Source organism: Ischnura elegans, assembly GCF_921293095.1.
Source record: "Ischnura elegans chromosome 13 unlocalized genomic scaffold, ioIscEleg1.1 SUPER_13_unloc_3, whole genome shotgun sequence".
NCBI lineage: Eukaryota > Metazoa > Arthropoda > Insecta > Odonata > Coenagrionidae > Ischnura > Ischnura elegans.
The window spans coordinates 5,742,660-5,761,374 of NW_025791659.1; the positions used below are offsets into that span (position 1 = coordinate 5,742,660).

The window sequence follows — 18,715 nt, forward strand, 5'->3', positions numbered from 1 at the left end:
CGACGACTCCGTCGCCAGCGATTCGGGGAGCCTTTTGGCTGCTCCGGATGAAAAACGGCCCACAAGCGCAGGGACGGCCTCACTTTCGGCACAGATGTCGCCTTCTCAAACGCCTGGGCCAGCACCTTTATCCGTGCTCCGGAATCAGAAACTGCTCCACTTCCCCCGGTCGCTCTCCGTCACACCTCTGCAATCACAGCCGTTGCCTTTCTTGGGTCTCCTTCCCTCTCACAGCTGAGCATTGACTGCCAGCTCCCAATTATGTGCTCTCTCTCTGCTGGTACCTCGAGACAGGCTTGTCTCCCTCTCGACCAACAGACCAGTACCGTGTCCGTTCACCCACTAACTTCATCCCCACTTCTCCTCCTACCACGTAACCTCGCTATTCCCGATTTTTCCGTTACGGAAAGCTGACACACGTCACTCACTTTGAACTTTAGCCAATCACGTCACTGCACAAGTGGCGTGATCGCCTTACATCCTATGGGTACAATTGAATGGGAACTAAAACCATGGTATTTTACCGTCTTATACTACATGAAGGTCAGAGTCACTTCGCCCGATCCACGTAATCTTCCACGGGGAAGATCGTAGCCGCGTGAGGCGCGCTGACATGGGACGAAAAGAAAAAATATCGTGACCACCCGTCACAATATATACAATCAATAAAATTAATATAAGTTATGTGAACAAAAAAACATTATAAAATACATTCAGAATACAATCATATAGGAAATTATCATTAAACAAAACTTGTCATCAAATTAAATTTGTAGAAAAATGAAAGTGACTACGCACTTAATGTAATCAACCGCGGAACACTTTTTTAGGAAAATTATGCACATAATTTTCTCAGGAGAAATTCAACAATGCGTTACATATAAGTTATTGCTCCGCGACTAAAACTTTTTTAACACTTCAGAAACATGTAAACACCTTCAGTGTTGAATATGTAATTCGCAAAAAAAGTCAAAAAAAGATACTTTAAAAGATAAAAGATAGATAGGTCACTTTTTCCAGCCTTTATATCAACTCACCAACCTGTCTGTTTGTTTGTCTGTTTGTCTGGTACAAATCTTGTAACTCAAATTTGACTCACTTCCTGTGAAGCAAAAACGCTGAAATTTTGCACACTTCTTCATTTCCGATGACAATACATGAAAATATAACTTTTTCTCTCCAACCCCCCTTTAACCACCCCCCAGTCAACCTATAGCCCCCCAAAACTTTTAGTCACTATAGTCACTTTTGGTTTTTCGGGGTCACTGAGTTTTTTTGCTTTGTGTCATATATAAACGTTGCTCATCCCCTGTAATCTAAATATAAAGGCTGGTTTTTAAAAAAAAATTTTTTATAAGAGCTTATTAAAGATTAGTTTTAACTTTTTACTTTAACTAATCTTTAAAAAGCGGACCCAAATTATTGCTTTTATTTTTTTTATTTGATAGCCTGGAACGTCAGAGGTCGTCTTGTCTTTCCCGCGATCTTCACTTAGTCTTTGGAAGACGCAGACCAAACATCCTGCCAAAGCAGCCAGTCCGGTGGAGGTTATTGAGATCTCGGAGGAATCCAGAGATTCGAATGCCAGCTCGAGGGAAGATGAGCTGGAGAGGGTTCATGTGAAGGTGGAGAAGTCCGAGAGCATCTCTTCCAGGGACAGCTACGAAGGGGAAGAAGATGATGATGAGGGCTCCATGGTCAGTGGTGAAATTCCTTTTTTTAACCTTTTCCCCTACTATTATCTGTTCATTTTATCTCTGCGGGTCAACTTTCGTGAGATCCCGGACACTCTCGGAGGGCCTTGCTGAAGGGGGAGGGGCCTCGCTGAAGGGGAAGGGGTAGTACCGAGAGAGAGAGAGCAGGAGCGACCTTAACATTGCCAAATGTACATAGCCGCCCTTGTGTCTCACTGAAAAGGTGTGACTCACACGTGGCCACAGATATTTTGGGCCCGGCGGCGAAACAATGCATACAGTGTATTGAGGATAATCCCATCTCAGAAGCCAGGATATTGTCCGCTAAATGCGAGACCGCTGGTGAAAGGCATACATAGGCGTAACATTCTTATAAACGGGGAGTGCAAGGGAAAAGGATTTGGCAACACAGCTAGCAGATTTACGAAGTTGACACGACGGAGGTCTGAGAGCGACTGACGCGGACTGACGTTCCGAAGTGCTAGACCACGCCTACTGTCTGCTGATTGGCAGAGGGAAAGTCACGTGTAGATAAACTTTCCCTCCTCTCACCCCAACTCGGTTAAGCCACACCAGCTCACCCGCAAAGATAAAGTGAACAGACCTTAAAGGGGTAAATATGCAAAGTCACTTGTTCCTGCAGTGCTTAGAAATTTGTCGTCGCAGACCAGCGGCAAAATGAGGGTTTTTCACCCCGACAGTGGCTTACAAGGAGACGTCGCCAAAGTGATGTTCAGGATCTGGATAAGGATGTTATTTTCTGAAACTATACCGGTAAGGTAGAAAAAGCGTCACGGCTTTCTTCCACATAGGCCCGGGTTCGAGAGATGTTCGCATGTAAAGACTTCGTGCAACATGACATCCCTTGAGTAATCGCCGTATTAACCCTTAGGTGCACGCGCCTGCAAGTATAGCGCCAGTGCACGCTAGCGGGGTTTTTGCCGCACTTTTACATTTTTGATTTTCCCAAGTATAAATTCAAATTTGAGAGTATTTTAACATATTTGGTTAATTTCTAATAAATAAAAGCACTTAAAATATATTTCCCATTCATTTATAACTAAAATTTCACATAATTATATGCAAATTTCTTGAAAAATACTTCGACTAATTTTTCTAAAGGAATTGCAGACAGCAATCTAAACAAAAGGAAATCTGGAATAAAGTCAAAAAATACACACAAAGAAGGAAATGTATATGCTAAATCGTTAATGCAATAATTAAAATTTTAAAAATAACAAACTATACAAGCAAAATAAAATTTTTAATTTTTTCGTCCTTATTGGCCATCACTACCTCTGAAATGACATTTGTGACATTTTTTGACGCTGATGGAATGATTAGTGTATATTAATAGAAAACATTCGTATATTTACTGCATCATAATTTTTATATTTTCCACGTGTAAAAAATGACCCCCCCTACATTGACGTTCATATGCAGAAGCAGATAATTCAGGAATTTTCCCAAGTCTCATTGATAGAAAAGCCTATGTGTCTGCTGGAAGATTACCTTTTTTCACTCTGGACTTGAAATGTTTATCTGCAAGGCTAAATGCGAGAGCTTCCATGAACCCCATTCTTGGTCTTCGACGGATTTTTTTCAAAATTCTTAGCTACAGAAATCACGTGGCCGCTAAGAGTAGCTATATAAATAAACCGGAGAAATTGTGATCGAGGCCACCTTCGAGTTCGTCTTGAAGGGGAGTAATTTACACACTTCTGGTTCACAGAATCGACACCGCCCTTGGTTGAGTTGTAGTTCAGGATCATTTCAGGTTTTTGCAGTTCGTTTCGATGTCCTCTTTGTAGTGTAACGTAGAAAGCACTCGTTTAGTGCAGTACGAAACAAGAGTGCAGGTATCCTGGAAACCAAGAAATGAAGTTGCAGCCTATCCAATTTTTCTGGGTAGAAATCTCTGTGGGTTTCTGGATTTTTTCACGGTGCCTAATAAAGCTAGACCATTTTCTAGCAAATAAATGGCTAAATCAAGACTTGAATAGTAATGCTTTGCTGTTATTTTCCCATTCGAATTCATGAATTCCCGTTGCTATCCCGAACGCTGTTCTGTGAATCATCAGGCCTGTACCATCTGTTTTAAAAGCTCTTCTAGCATCTCCCTTTCAACTTTTATTTGCAGAGAGAGTGTATTTAATTCCAAATAAAGATATTATTTCTATACGAGAAGTAATGATGCAATCTCTGATTCTCGAGTACACATGAGATAACAGTTTTCCTTCAATATACAGGTTGGTATTCTCGACATTTTTTCAATCGCGTTCAGTAAAATCGTTTTCGGCAACCATTCGAGTTCAGTTGCGGCATTCTTAGGAAATGATGTTGGCCCAGGTGAAATACGAACAATGTATTTAGCTTTTGTTTGGGTGTTTGCAAATTCTATCTAAGAGTTCAGCCAAAAAGTTTCACCGTTTTTCGTTGATCTAGACAAATGTTGAAATTATGATGGCGGCTAACAATATTATTATCATCAGACTGCTTACTCTCGCTGAAATGTAATGCGTCTTAAAAAAATTCTTCCTCCCCTTCACTTTCATGTGAGAAATCAAAGAAATATTTTCCATATCGTGGTTTACCTGCCCTTCCCTCCCATCTTCATTATCAAGCTTTTGAAGCACTCGTTAGAACTCATTAGGGTGATAAATACGTACTGGCCTTGGAAAATCATATACTCTACATTGGTCATCACCGGCTCAATTTGTTCACAATTCGATAATATCATAATAGAATTTACGTCCATAAGGAGGTTACGATTCCTGAATCTTGATATAATGCCTTTGAAGCAATATGTTCTTTTCCCGAAGGTAGATACAAAAAGTGCCGACTCTTGGCCTTCATACTCCAATGCATAATACATTATAATAAACGTGCATCACTTATTTTTCGGTCACTAGAAAAGTGTAAATAACGAAGTTTTACACCAATGTAATTCATATTTGAGCATGAAGATTAAATTTTTGAATTACGTCAGGTTTGAGGTTGAGATAAATTATATAAATAATAATAATAACAACACAATAATAATGCAAATGCTTACAAAAAATATAATAAATACGAAACAACATATTAGCATATTGTTGAAAAAATAATTATGCTTCCAAGTTTCCTCGGTAGCGACAGATTATCAGAAGTTCCTTAGTATCGTGTGAACGCCATCTAGCGGCAAATCACACGAAGTTGTCGTCGTTCTCACTTTGCAAGATTCTAACGCAATAGTTGGTCACCACATTGACGCAAATATATGTTCTTCGTGGAGGGAAAAGTACAGAAATAGAATACCAAAGTGTGCAACAAGTGATCCATTCACAGTAAACGCGCTATTTCGAATTTTTGAAAAATGCGGCAAAATACCCGCTTAGCGTGCACCTAAGGGTTAAGGCACAATTCGGAGTTTCGTTTAAAATCCATAAATTGATATTAAATTTTAAAAAATCGCGAAGTAACTAAATAAAACGAATGGGGATAAAATGTAACGGTGACTTCAAAAATTAGAAGAGAGAAAAACACGGCCGTAGTTAAGAGGTAAGCGATTACTCAAGGGACGTCATGCTGTGCGAAATCTTTACAAGCGAATATCTCTCGAAGCCGGGCCTATGTGGAAGAAAGCCGTGACACTTTTTCTACCTTACCTATATAGTTTCAGATAATAACATCCGCATCCAGATCCCGAACATCACTTTGGCGACGTCTCCTTGTTAGTAAGCATGACCCTCGCCACATGTGCCACAGTGCAGACATGTGCCATCAACATCTTGTTCGGTAAAACCCATCCCAAAGTTTGCTCTGAGAAAATGTCTTGGTGGTGTAACTGGTTAACACGCCTGCCCTGCAATCGGGTGATCCGAGTTCGAATCCCAGCTAAGTCAAATATTTTTTCATGGCAAACTTCATCCTTGGGTGTATTTATTATCACAATGGTGCAAATTCTTTTACTCAGGGCTGTTTCTGGCAGTTTTGATATGTATATGTATCAATTAAATTGACCACATACAGTACAACCTCCTTACATCGTACTGGAGGGGACCAAAATTTGGGCAATTTGATGCATGGAGGTTCACTACAGAGAGGTTTTAGTGATACACACCATTTTTTCGTATCCTTTGGAAATGAAAGGCACCACTGTCTTTGTAACCATTATACTTGTGTGTTTAAACAAAGATGCATGCATCAGTGTACATATATTTAGTATTTAATAATTACAGAAAGTGAGCGCTATCGCATGATTTTTACTATGATTCGAGAGAATATGATGTAACCTCTCTCAATTCAACAGTCACTTAAATTGACTAGGATATTTGGATACCTTTTTTCTTATTTACTGTTAAGTATGCTCTCACATTGAACAAAATGGCCACAACTAATGATTAACGTGAAAATTACAGCATATTAAAGGTATATAAGTAAAAACAGAGTGAAACATTCATTGCTGAAAATGTCATTCCATGTACGTAATCACGGCTGCATTAATGGTCTCTTGTCATCTCGGTACGATTCGGAGAGGTAGTTCGGCCGTCTCGGGGGTATCTCCTTGGTATGATAAGTGGAGGTTTTACGATATAAAGAGGTTCACTACAAAGAGGTTTGCCTATAAATGTACATGTAAATCTGCAGACGGGAACGGAGGGGTGGTATGATATATGGAGGTTTACGATGTAAAGAGGTTCACCACATACAGGTTTTACTGTATTTACTATCAGTTCATTCATTTCAATTGTGCTTATGGAACTGTTGAAGACTGCATTACTTTTCGTTCATCTCCTTATGCGGACACAATTACTATCAACATTCCTAATTATCTTTTCCGTTTTACATTAAGCTAAGCATTTAGAAAAGAAAATTCGCTAAGGGATTTGAAAATTAGAATATGTTGTCCCGTTAATATTAGGGATGGTCAGGGGCCGTATTCTGTAACTCCAAACCGATCGGTGCGGCACTGATTCGTCGGGTGCGACGTCACACCGACTCCCGGTAAGAAGTCGTGCGATTCTGTACGAACCCGGTCGGTGCGGCACCGACGAGAGGACGGAAGATCGTCGGTAGCCGTACCGACAGCAAAGAGGTGTCGGTACGGCCACCGACTAGTGGGTTTCATGAATTCCCCGGTGCGCATTGTACGTTTTATTTTGTTTTTACCTCATCACCGAGTAAATAATGAGGTTTTCTCCAATGTTTTTTTTTTTGCCCCTTCGAATACGCCTCTATAATTCACTGTGTCATCATCTATATTAATTACCTTGACAGAAATATAAGATAATGGTTAATAAAAATGAGGTTTGCTAACATATAATGACTTTCTCTCATTTACGTTACCGCACTTTCACTCGCTTGTAATGGGCTTTATTTCTCTCTATCATCATTTATTTGCTCCTTTGACATAAAAAAGATATTTTTGATTAAAAAGAGTTTTGCCGCAATGTTATCACTTTATATCACTCTGAATAGGCGACTGTTATTTCACTCAATCATCAATTTGGCGTTTCTCTCGGCATAGAAATAAGATCTTTTTATTTAAGTATGAAGTTTGCCACAACGGTATCAGTTTCTTTCATTTGTAACGGGCAACTATATTTCATTTCATCGTCAGCCATTGATTCCCTTGACGATAAAAGAAGATATTTATTAATAAGTATGAGGTTTACCGCAATATTATCATTTTCTCTCACTTGGAATGCGCAAATTATACATATGTATTTCACCCAATCACAATTTATTTACTTCCTCGTCATTACACTTCTTTTTATTGCACCCAGCTCCATATTTTTATAACAATTTCCTAACTTGTTCCTCTAATATTACATTTGCATTTGAATCCTACGTTCACGTTCCATGGTATGCTATTTTCGTCTGCTACGGTGCCAATGGCATAACCTTCCGTTGATAACATTTATACGGAACTTACTTAATGGCAACTATATTACCAAATCATGAATAAATAGCATTATACGGAACCAATATTTAAAAAAAGAAACTACGATCTCAAGGATAGTTTCAATAATTCATTCCAGCAACAACAATCTCCATCACATACAAACTTTATTGTGATGTTGTAATATTGTTTCCTTCGATTCTGTAGGTACAGCATTACTACCACACATTATATAAGCATTGTCAACAACTTATCCAATATCGTTTATCTTAATCTAGCAATATGTCGTAATTTCCGCAAATAAAAAGATTGAGAATGACGACAACAAACTGTGCCAATGAGTCTTCACTTGTTTTTACCCTTCTCTCATTGGTGGAGACACGTGAAACTTCGGATATATTCGGATTTTCCCTGTTTGGGAAGGAAGGGGAACCGTACCGACTGGTTTGAAACCGACGACCTTACAGAATCGCTGAAAGTGTCGTCGTCGGTGCGGAATCCGTTGTCGGTACGGTTTGATGTCCAGTCGGTGGGCTTGAAAGGGAAACCGACCGGTGCGGCACCGACGAAATACAGAATACGGCCCCAGATCGGATACCTTGGATCCAAAGATCAGCGGATATTTCCCTTCATCGGATACATTGGATCCAAAGTCGTGGAAGACATCAGATCTGGATCCGAAATTTTAAATAATAGCTTCAGGGAATGCAATGTCCCATTAGCGTTGAAAGAGTTCCGATTCTCTCTTTGAATGTGCCGTCTTATGCGATTCTTATCCTACTCATGAACCGTTTTGTTTGTAAGCTCTCGCAGAGGTTGCGTAGGTGAATTTCAACTGTGGAAAATAAAAAAGGCAAAATACATCTGGCACATAGTGCGACTCTTCCCAAGAGATTGAAAAATCATTGGGGAATCTCAGCATCGTAGGATAATAACTACGTCAAAAGTAACAACATTGTAGATTTCAGAAAACCACCCTCGGCCGTCCATCAGCCTGTGCCTCTGTTGTTTTTTTTCCGAAATCACATGGACCATAAATCATTGTCTTTGTTAGGGGGTCCAAAACCAGGGGGAAAAATTTTTAAACAACAGGGTACAAAGTAGACGGTTTCAAACTAATTTTAGCACACTTCATAATCGAAAAAACTTAATTTTTCAAAGAAATCTATTGTAAATTCATGATTTTTCAATATTGTTGTGTCCTCTCGTGGACAGCTCAACAAGGGGAGAATCAGAATTGGAATCTTGGACTAACCTTGAGGGTTTTCGGATAGCGAAGGTGGTCCTCTAGGAGGGACGGTATCGGGTAGAAATGAAAGATCCCGGGTTTGCCGCAAGAAGAGGGTAGTTTCCTTCATCAAAGAAAACGATAGGCATTGATTGCGATTCGTTACCCACCATTAGTGTATTCATAATACACAAATTATTTGGTTTTTGAAATACCGGTTTAGACGAATGGCAAGGGTCAAATTTTATCCTCATTTGAAAAAGGCCAGATTGGCGCCCATGCGATTCCACTCCGCGTGACGTCACAGGGACCTAGTTTCTACACGAGAGGATAGGAGTTATACATCGTCTGAGGTTACCAATGCATGCATGAGGCACAGAGCTCAGGGAAACATGTCTTAATAATCACCTATTAAAACTGGCTAAGGTCGGAAAGTTTTCTTCGTTTGATAAGGTATAAATAAACCTTTTTTAAGCCAAGCGCTACCATTCAGCAAGGTACTCAGCTATCCGCTAGCATCCTGCGTCCTATCAGCGCTCAGAGCCTCGATCAAGGTCACCTCACAAGGCGGGAGGGGGAACAAGAAATGCGTCGCACGGACTTTCCTACTTAGCCGTTGTGTTTTTGTGCGCTTTAAATTTTTCACTTCTCATTTAATCGCGAAAAATAGACATCGTCATTTAAAAATCTAAAAGCGCGAAATACGTACTCCAGGAGTAATAATCTTTCGATTTAGGCAATAAAAAAATAATAGGAAACCACCCTAGTGTATTTGATTCTCTTGATTCTTGCGCGAGAGTGATCTCCTACCTCGGCTTCTCGGGGTCAATCGTTGAGCTTCCCCTCCACGGCCCTGTGGGCCTCCGCTACGTTGGTCCCGACTCTTGACGAAATGAATGACGAGTGACGAATCGCGAATCACGAATGACGACTGACCTCGAGTTAATGATGCGTGCAGTTTTTAAGGCTTCCCAAATCCAACCACCCCCTCCCTTCCGTGAGTTCTAGAACCTTCCACCGGTCATCATCATCATCATCATCACTGGTCAACAATCCTAGGATTGGTTTGACGCAGCTCTCCACTCAGCTCTCCTATCAGCTAATCTTTTCACACCTACGTAATTCTTCTCTTTCACATCTCTCTTTACTTGTTCCATATATTTTGTCCGAGGTCTTCCTTTTCCATTCTTACCTTCCACCTGTCCTTCGACGATTGTCTTCATCAGGCCATCATGTCTCAAGATGTGGCCTATAAGGTTGTTCCGTCTTCTTATTAAGGTTTTCATGAGGCTTCTCTTCTCTCCTACCCTTCTTAGGACTTCCTCGTTACTAACTCGGTCGATCCATTTGATTTTCATCATTCTTCTGTAGCACCACATTTCAAAGGCCTCTATCCTTGCTTTCTCCGCTGCGGTCATTGTCCATGCCTCACTTCCGTTTAGGAGCATACTCCAGATGTAGGTTCTTATAAATTGTTTCTTTACATCCATATTTAAGTTTCCCGCTGTAAGCAGGTCTCTCTTTTGGTGGAATGCTCTCTTCGCCTGGGCTATTCTGCTGATAATTTCTTTCTTGCTTCTCCCGTCACTAGTTATCTTGCTTCCCAAATAACAGAATTCATCCACTTCTATCAGTTTTTGCCTCCCTATTTTAATGTTGGTCTTGACTTCTTCTCTTCTGCTGCATACTAAGATCTTGGTTTTCTTCGTGCTTATTTTCAGTTGATATCTACCACCGCTATCTTCCACCGGTACGCCATTCTTTACTGAAAAGCGCAAACGCATCTGCAATCACAAATGCGATTCCCCCTCTCAGCAAAGTCAGCACAGTACGGACATCGTGGCTTTCTCTCATGAAAGTGCACACGCACCATCTATCCAAAAATGCATTCCTCGCCATCAGCACAATCCGCACCGCTCAATGATTGTGAACCGATGATTGTTCAATCTATTGGGAAGAGTCACACTATGTGCCAGACGTATTTTGACTTTTTTTTTTATTTCCACGGCTAAAATTCTCCTACGTAACCTCCGCGAGAGCTTTCAAACAAAACGGTTCGTGAGTAGGACAAGAATCGAATGCGACGGCACATTCAAAGAGAGAATCAGAACTCTTTCAACGCTAATGGGATGTTGCATTCACTGAAGCTATTATTTAAAATTTCGGATCCAGATCCGATGTCTTCCACGACTTTGGATCCGATGTGTCCGATGAAGGGAAATATCCGCTGATCTTTGGATCCGAGGTATCCGATCTGACCATCCCTAATATTAACGGGACAACATATTCTAATTTTCAAATCCCTTAGCGAATTTTCTTTTCTAAATGCTTAGCTTAATGTAAAAAGGAAAAGATAATTGGGTCATTCCACGTCAAATCAACCAATATTTTGACCAAATGACACCCACTGACTCGGATTTTCATGAAACTTGCCATAGTCATTCATTCTGGTAAAATTAGAAATTGTGTGCAATTTTAGCCTCCAATTGGGCCACTTTGCCCATTTGATTTATTTAAAAAATCATGGCTTTTCATTTCACAGGAATGGAGTTATGGATGAAAATAAAAATCACCATGTGTTGCACGTTGCGGCACTTTAGGGGTCACGCCCAAATTTCAATTGCTCATATTTCATTAACGATTGACAATTGGGGGCTAAAATTGCACACAATTTCTAATCATACTAAAATGTATGACCATGGTAAGTTTCATGAAAATCCGAGTCGGTGGGTGTCATGGCCTGGTTGATTTGAAATGGAATGACCCAATTAGGAATGTTGATAGTAATTGTGTCCGCATAAGTAGATGAACGAAAAGTAATGCAGTCTTCAACAGTTCCATAAAGGAAAGTTCAAGAGACTTGCGCAAGAAAGGTGAACAGACGGATGAAGAGGACGCATAGGCCGACCAAAAGAATATGCACGCATCAACAAAAAGTGTGTGAGGACTTAGTCGAACGCAAAACGAAGTCGGGATTTGACAATACAGTGGAACCTCGTTAAAGCCAGTACGGGCTATAGCGACACCCCCGCTATTACGAGAGATAGCCGATGTACCGTCAATTGACCCTAGAATAAGCATGTTAAAAAATTCGTTTTTACGAGACCCTTTCGGTGTTGGCTCTCGCCATAGCGAGGGTTTCACCGCCGGAAGACTTTCATCAAGACTCCTTAACCTCTATCATTGCTAACAATCTGTTAGAAATGAAGTTAATGGAGTGCTCAGTCTCAAATTTATGTGGTAAACTGTCGTTCGATAAATATAATGATTGACGAAACAATGCTTTGCATGATTTTTATTCAGTGCGGCGCTTATAAATTGTTTGAATAGTTAGTCGTTATTTGAGTAAGGAAATTTAGTGATGCAAAAAACCATCGCCTTTCGCCTGGATTTATGCTTACGTTTATCGGATAGATGTTTATCTGTCGCCGCACCACTCCTGTTCCTGTATATCTGTTCACAACAGGTATATTGGCTATTATTTGCTCCACCTCCGGTAAAGCGACAATTCGCAATAGCGAGTGTTTATTAGTGCACCGTGGGGTGTCGTTATATCGAGGTTGCACTGTATTTTGTTTCCTTTTATTAAGTGCTTGAATAATTACTTCGTTTAATAGCAGAAGTGTGAAAATGCATTTGGATCCAAAAATATCCGCTCCCAAAGATCCGTCTCCGAAAATCAAGGATCCGAATCTGGATACGAAAAAAATCCTGGATCCGTCCATTCCTAAAAATAACCCCTAAGTCCTTCCGAGAGATGACTGAAGGAATATGATGTCCAGATAATCGGTAATCATGACTCAGGATTGAATTTCGTAGGGTGAATTGTAGGGTGGGCTGTAGGGTGCATGGCAGAATAGATATAATATCGATGGAAAATAATCACGAGAAAGTAAAATTAATAAATATTGCTGCGAATCACTCTTATTATGCAACCAAAGAAGTTTTTTTCAGCAAAATTGGCCGTGAATTAAAATGTTGCATTACATATTAACCTTTTCCCTACCGTACACGTATATATACATGTGGACGTTTCCTGACCCGGGAGACCACGGGCGTATATGTACGTGTGAGATTTTCCCGGTCAAGAAAGCGAAACCCGTATATATACGTTTTCTAGTTCTCCCCCTTTCAGGACAGTCGTGGGTTTAGGCCGCCTTTGCCTCGGGACCCAACGCTTCGGGGTTTAGGATTAACCCTCCGAATCCGGGAGCAGGTACCCGGACCCTTCGTCTTTTATAACCCCTCTCAGCGGTAAGGGACAGCGGTCATACAATTGTTTATAGAGTCAATTTTCGAAATAAATATTTGTTCATTTCTCAAGAAATATAAACTAAGAATTGAATTGTTTGTCTTTTGAGCAGCGTTTAGAATTTTAAACGAAATTCTACGACAAATATTAACTTATATCTCGAGTTATGTATAAACATCAACATGGAAATTGTTGCTGCGTTAAATGCTTTGATAATGGCCATAGAACTTCGTTTAAAATTTGACAATGCTCAGATAAAAATGAGGAATTATATTCTATGTCTGTAATTTACGTGCAAGCAACAATTATCCATTTGCTAAATACATATAAGCAATACATAAGTTGACGGTGAACCAATGCCGCAGGTATGGTCGTAAACCCGGAAAGGAGGGAGCACAACTACTCTCGGAGTCGGAGATAATGCGGAGTCCCACCGTGGAGGGGTCGAAAAAGGTTCAGCGAGACCCTTCCTAACGAATGCCCTCCAAAAATGCTCCGTACCACGAGAAAGAAGAGTCTCTTGGGGCTCGGTACAGCAGTCAAGCTAAGACGAAAACTCCGCCGTCTCCAAAGGGTTAAATTCACCTCGTGATAACAATTTTATAGGTGCACATTCATGCACCGGAAAAATATAAGGGCATAATTGGCGGTAGTTTTCGGTCAAATTATCGTATTATTGTCTTATGATATTATTTTCGTAAATATGCACCTCGGCATTTCTTGACCCGGGAGACGAAAGCCATGTGTTTTCGTCAGAGATTTTCCTACACAAGCAATCGAATGCTGGGTCATTCCATGTCAACTCAACCAATTGTTGGGGGGGTCCCACGCCCACCATCTCAGATTTTGATAATTTTTTTCCTGTTGTTAGTTTCAACCTTAGTTAAGAAAATTCCAAAATATTAAAGACCCATTGCAAGTATCTTCCATGATATGAGTGTTTGAAGTCAATGAGGCACACGCAAAAATTCTGCGCACCGGTCAAATTATTCAAAACTACCATATTTGTGCCCCTGTAAAACCTTAACCAAATGAGTGAAGGTAGTAAAAATGTTAGAGGCTATAAACATGCTGCTATAGTTTTCAAAAATGTTATCAAAACGATTTTCACTTGAAAACTTTTATTTCTATAAATGTTCAAAAATTGCACTTTTGACAAATTTCGACAAAAAAGTGGCATTTTCAAATACTTGTAAAAGTCACATGTATCAAATGAAAGCCATAAAAATCTCTGTAAGCATGGTAAAGACCACCAACTTTAATATAGAGTGAGGTTTTGGGCAATTTTGGATTTATTTGTTAATAAATCTTATGAAAATCATCATTTCGCTAATGTTTTTTGTTGAAAAATGCCACTTTTTCAACTTCTAATAACAAAAAAGGGACACCAATTAGGTGACTGAGTTTTTTAATATAACTTGAACTATCTTCCCTCTTTCAGGAAAATTAAACCTGAAGTTGCTCCCATGATGGATAGTGCTTCTATGATTTATTTTAATGATGGTTGTAAAATGGCGGGCTACAGCACTTATGTTTCAGGGCTTCCCCCAAAAGGGGAGTTGTATTTGAGTATCAAAGTTCCTGTAAACCCCTATCATTCTTTAAATTTAGCAGGCAATCTATTTATAATTTCCAAATAGTATAAAATGGTAGCATTTTAGCAAATATATGGTTTCTAACTGACTAATTTCCTAACTCTCCCCTTTTTATGACAGTCGCAGGTGTGCGATGTCTTTGTTTCGGGACCCAACACAGTGGGGCTTAGGATTTACCCTCAAAATCCAGGAGCAGGTACCAGAACCCCTCGTCTTATATTACCCCCTAGCGGTAAGGGACCGCGGTCATACAATTGTTTATCCAGTCATGTTTCGAAATAAATATTTCTCCTTTTCTCAAGAAATATAAACTAAGAATTGAATTATTTGTCTTTTGAGTGGCGTTTACCATTTTTAAACGAAATTAATATTAACTTATATCTCGAGTTCTGTATAAACATCAACATGGAAATTGTCGCTGCATGAAATGCGTTTATATTGACCTTAAAACTTCATTTAAAATTTGACAATGCTCAGAAAAAAAAGAGGAATTCAATTCAAAGTCTGCAATTTACGTGCAAGCAACAATTATCCATTTGCTAAATACATATAAGCAATACATAAGTTGACCACGAACCAATGCTACTGGTAGAGTTATAAACCACAAAATTAGGGAGCCTCGGAGTCCAGGATAATGCGGAGTCCCAGCTGGGAAGGGTCGTAAAAGGTTGGTACTGAGAGTGTGTGATTATCTGCGAGACCCTTCTTCTCGTATGTCCTGCAAAAATGCTCTGTACAGCAGTGGCAGCTGGTGGTAATTTTCTAGGGTGTGATTTAATTATATTATGTTAATCCTAATTCATGAGCATCATATTTCGTCGTAATAGAATACAGTGAGTCCTCATTCTACGTCACCCCGTTTAACGTCATTTCGCGATAACGTCACGAAAATTTTACGACCGTGATTCATTTATCGCCCCTTCGCTTCGCGATAACGTCACGTATTTTAAATTTCGCGCGAGAAAAAAGGCGTTACAGGTTGTTTGTTTTGTGGGCGGTAATACGGTCAGTCTATTCAAAGTGTAAAACGGTGTGTATATTGTTAATTGCGATTACGGTTTTGGCAAATTTTAGCATCAGAGACATTTCCACGACAATGTCCAAGAATACAATGTTCACAATAATTTTGGTTCCTGTTACTGCGACGATGTTTCAGCGATGATGATGCCCAGGCAACGCCCGCCCGCCTCAATTCGCAATTAAAACCATCTCTTCGATTTCATAATCCCAGTTTGCCCGCCCTCACTCATTTGCGCCATTTTGATTTCGCTCCTGACCAGTCCGAAAAGAAATTCTCGTAGCGAGGGTAGGGCCTATGGACCGGATCCCCGGTCTGGAGCATCTGGTAGCATTCATTGGACCGCACTATAGCGAAGCCGAAAAGCAAATGCGGGAAGATGAACAAAAATGGAGAAGGATTTATGTCACTGCTGCTATTGTCGTCGATGAAGACAGGAACTCGTATTTATGCCATAGTTTGGCATTCCCATCGTAAAAAATGCCCCAGATATGATACGCTAAAATTTTTTCGCATAGGAATAGTGAGGTCTAGGAACCGATATTCAATTTTTACATTGTTTTTATGGGATATTATGCTTCGATTAACGTCATTTCGTTTATCGTCACATTTTTCAGGAACGGTAGGTGACGTTAAACGAGGACTCACTGTACATAGCAAGCAAAACATTTCACTGGTACATTCTACCCTAATAATTGCATGAATAGAAATAATATGTGCGTAAATCGTGCTACGTAAAAATTTTTTCGCACGCTTGAGGGTTGAAAAACACCTCTCTGCTTCACTGGTTGTCATCGGAATTGTCACCAGAATTTTCAGTAGTTTACTTGTTTCACTGAATGTGTTTTGAATGTTATTGTCAACAACGAATCCTAGTAGAGCAACGACGCTAGAGACTTTCCGGAAGTCCTCGCGTGTGCAAATTATTTCAAGTTTCAAAATGAGTTACACCGTATGAGGAAGTAGTGTAGAAATCGGCCATATAGATGGCTATGTAGACGGACTAGGATCCTGGGCGCAGGTAGTGTAGGTGGCGGCTACACCACTACACTACCTGCAAGTCACTCACCTAAAATATGCGTGTGCGCACTCACATCGTTTTGAGTCTGCTCCCATCACCCATTTGAACAGCACATACCCCCCCGCTTACTTTGTCCCGCCAGAGCACCCTCAAGCGATCGCACAGACTGAAAATGTGCCCGGCATGATGCCACGGGATCGCACACTTTTAGAGTGGTGAATTCGAAAAGGAGATAGCTGTAGCATTCGAAGGCTCATGTTTCTTACATATGTAGACAGAATTTTTATCCTTCTCATTACAAAGGAATAGTTTTCTTTTAAAATTCATACATCTTTGGGTGTGCCCTTGCTAACATGGGTATATGCACGTGCCGCCACTGCCGTACAGAGGAGATGGAAGGATCTCTCGGGTCTCAGTACAGGAGTCGTGCTAAGGGGTCATTCCACGTCAAATCACCCAGAAATTTTCAAAATGACACCCACCGACTCGGATTTTAATGAAATTTTTGTCGCTAGCTAATATCACCTATCTAATGACCCATGCAAAATATTTCCTCTCTCACCCTCATAGTTTGCAAGATATGAGGAGCCGAAGTTTGAGATGTTAGCTCAGAAGTTGCGCTAGTTGGAGTCAAATTCCAGAGTGCAGGGCACAGGGTAAAAATTCATTACTCAGAAACCACTTAATATATTTGAATGAAATTTTGACCCCTTGTCTATCCATGTACATAGCTTCCATAGTAATGTCTTTCATTCCCCTTGGATTGTTAGGTTAGCCAAAATGATGTCAACACTTGTGAATTAACCGATTTTTTTAGCTCAAAAACATTACTTCATATTTTCTGAATTATCACCAAAAGGCAGAGTAGTTAACTCACCCAATTTTTTTTTAAATTGAAGGTTAATATGTGCTCCAATATACTGTGAAATAAAAATGGTGGTGTTTTGACTGCCACTATGAGTATTTCAGGTTTTACTTTTTTTTCTGCCTCCATGAGAGGGATTTTGGACACGTACTGTAAGATAATAAGTATAAGTGTATCCATACCTTCATGAGGATATATTTGAAATAATGGTCAGTAAATCTGAGACCAAACATGTAGTGTAGTGAATGTGGCTCTTGTTCATACAATTTTTTTTAAGAACAATACTTGGCTTGTGGCAACTGAGGGGAAAAGAGTCCAGATGGCTCAGAAATGTGAAATGATGCTCTGTTCCTGGAATTTACCCATTTTTCAAGTGTTTAGTGTATGGAAAAAATGGTATCAACATATATAAGCCTCTTAATAAATAGAAATATGTACTAATTTAAATAAAATTACCTATTTAAATAATACACTTCAATCATAAAACTTTCTTTCAAAGAGGGGTGAAATGAGTCCGTCTGAACTGCTGTTGTACAAAGTCAGCCTCACTTTCACTGAAGAAGTACATTCTTCCAGAACCTTTGGTGATGGGAGGACTGACAGAACAAATGATGTTGCTTATGGGTACGTAACAGTCATCTTCTCTCTCCTCTGGAGGCCAGTGAAATGATCTGGCAGGGCCATAAGGGTGCATAAATTTCACTTTCACATCATGTTCTTCCTTGTGTTTAGAAATCACTAATCCAAAAAACCAGTGGTCATCGTAAGCACGTGCAATATGTATGAGTTTGTTGACATCTGTGAAAAAGTGATGAAATGAGTCCTGCTGAACTGGAGTTGTACAAAGTTGGCCTCACTTTCACAGAAGTACTTTCTTCCAGACCCTTGGTGATGGAAGGGCTGACAGAGCAAATGGTATTACTTATAGATATGCAGCAGGTTGTCACCAATTTCCACATTCCTTGATGGCAATTGGAGTATTAAAGTTCTATTTCACATGGAGAGATAATGCTGACATTATGTGCTACAATGTTTTCATCCCTGCCTCACATATGATTGTATTACATGGCAAACTTGAGAAGGTAATACAATCCCTTGTGAAGTCCTATCCAATGCTTGCGAACATCACAGAATATACTATTTGAAAAAGTATGAAAC

The 18,715-nt window shown here is 39.9% G+C and overlaps 1 protein-coding gene across 1 annotated transcript in view; it reads left to right on the forward strand.

The window, feature by feature from the left end:
* Positions 1-18,715, forward strand: part of LOC124172886 (zinc finger protein 235-like) — a 98,252-nt gene that overhangs the window by 17,304 nt on the left and 62,233 nt on the right. The window contains exon 4 of the mRNA XM_046552387.1: positions 1,449-1,697. Coding sequence (XP_046408343.1) covers positions 1,449-1,697 — 249 coding nt within the window. The remainder of the gene's footprint in view (positions 1-1,448; positions 1,698-18,715) is intronic.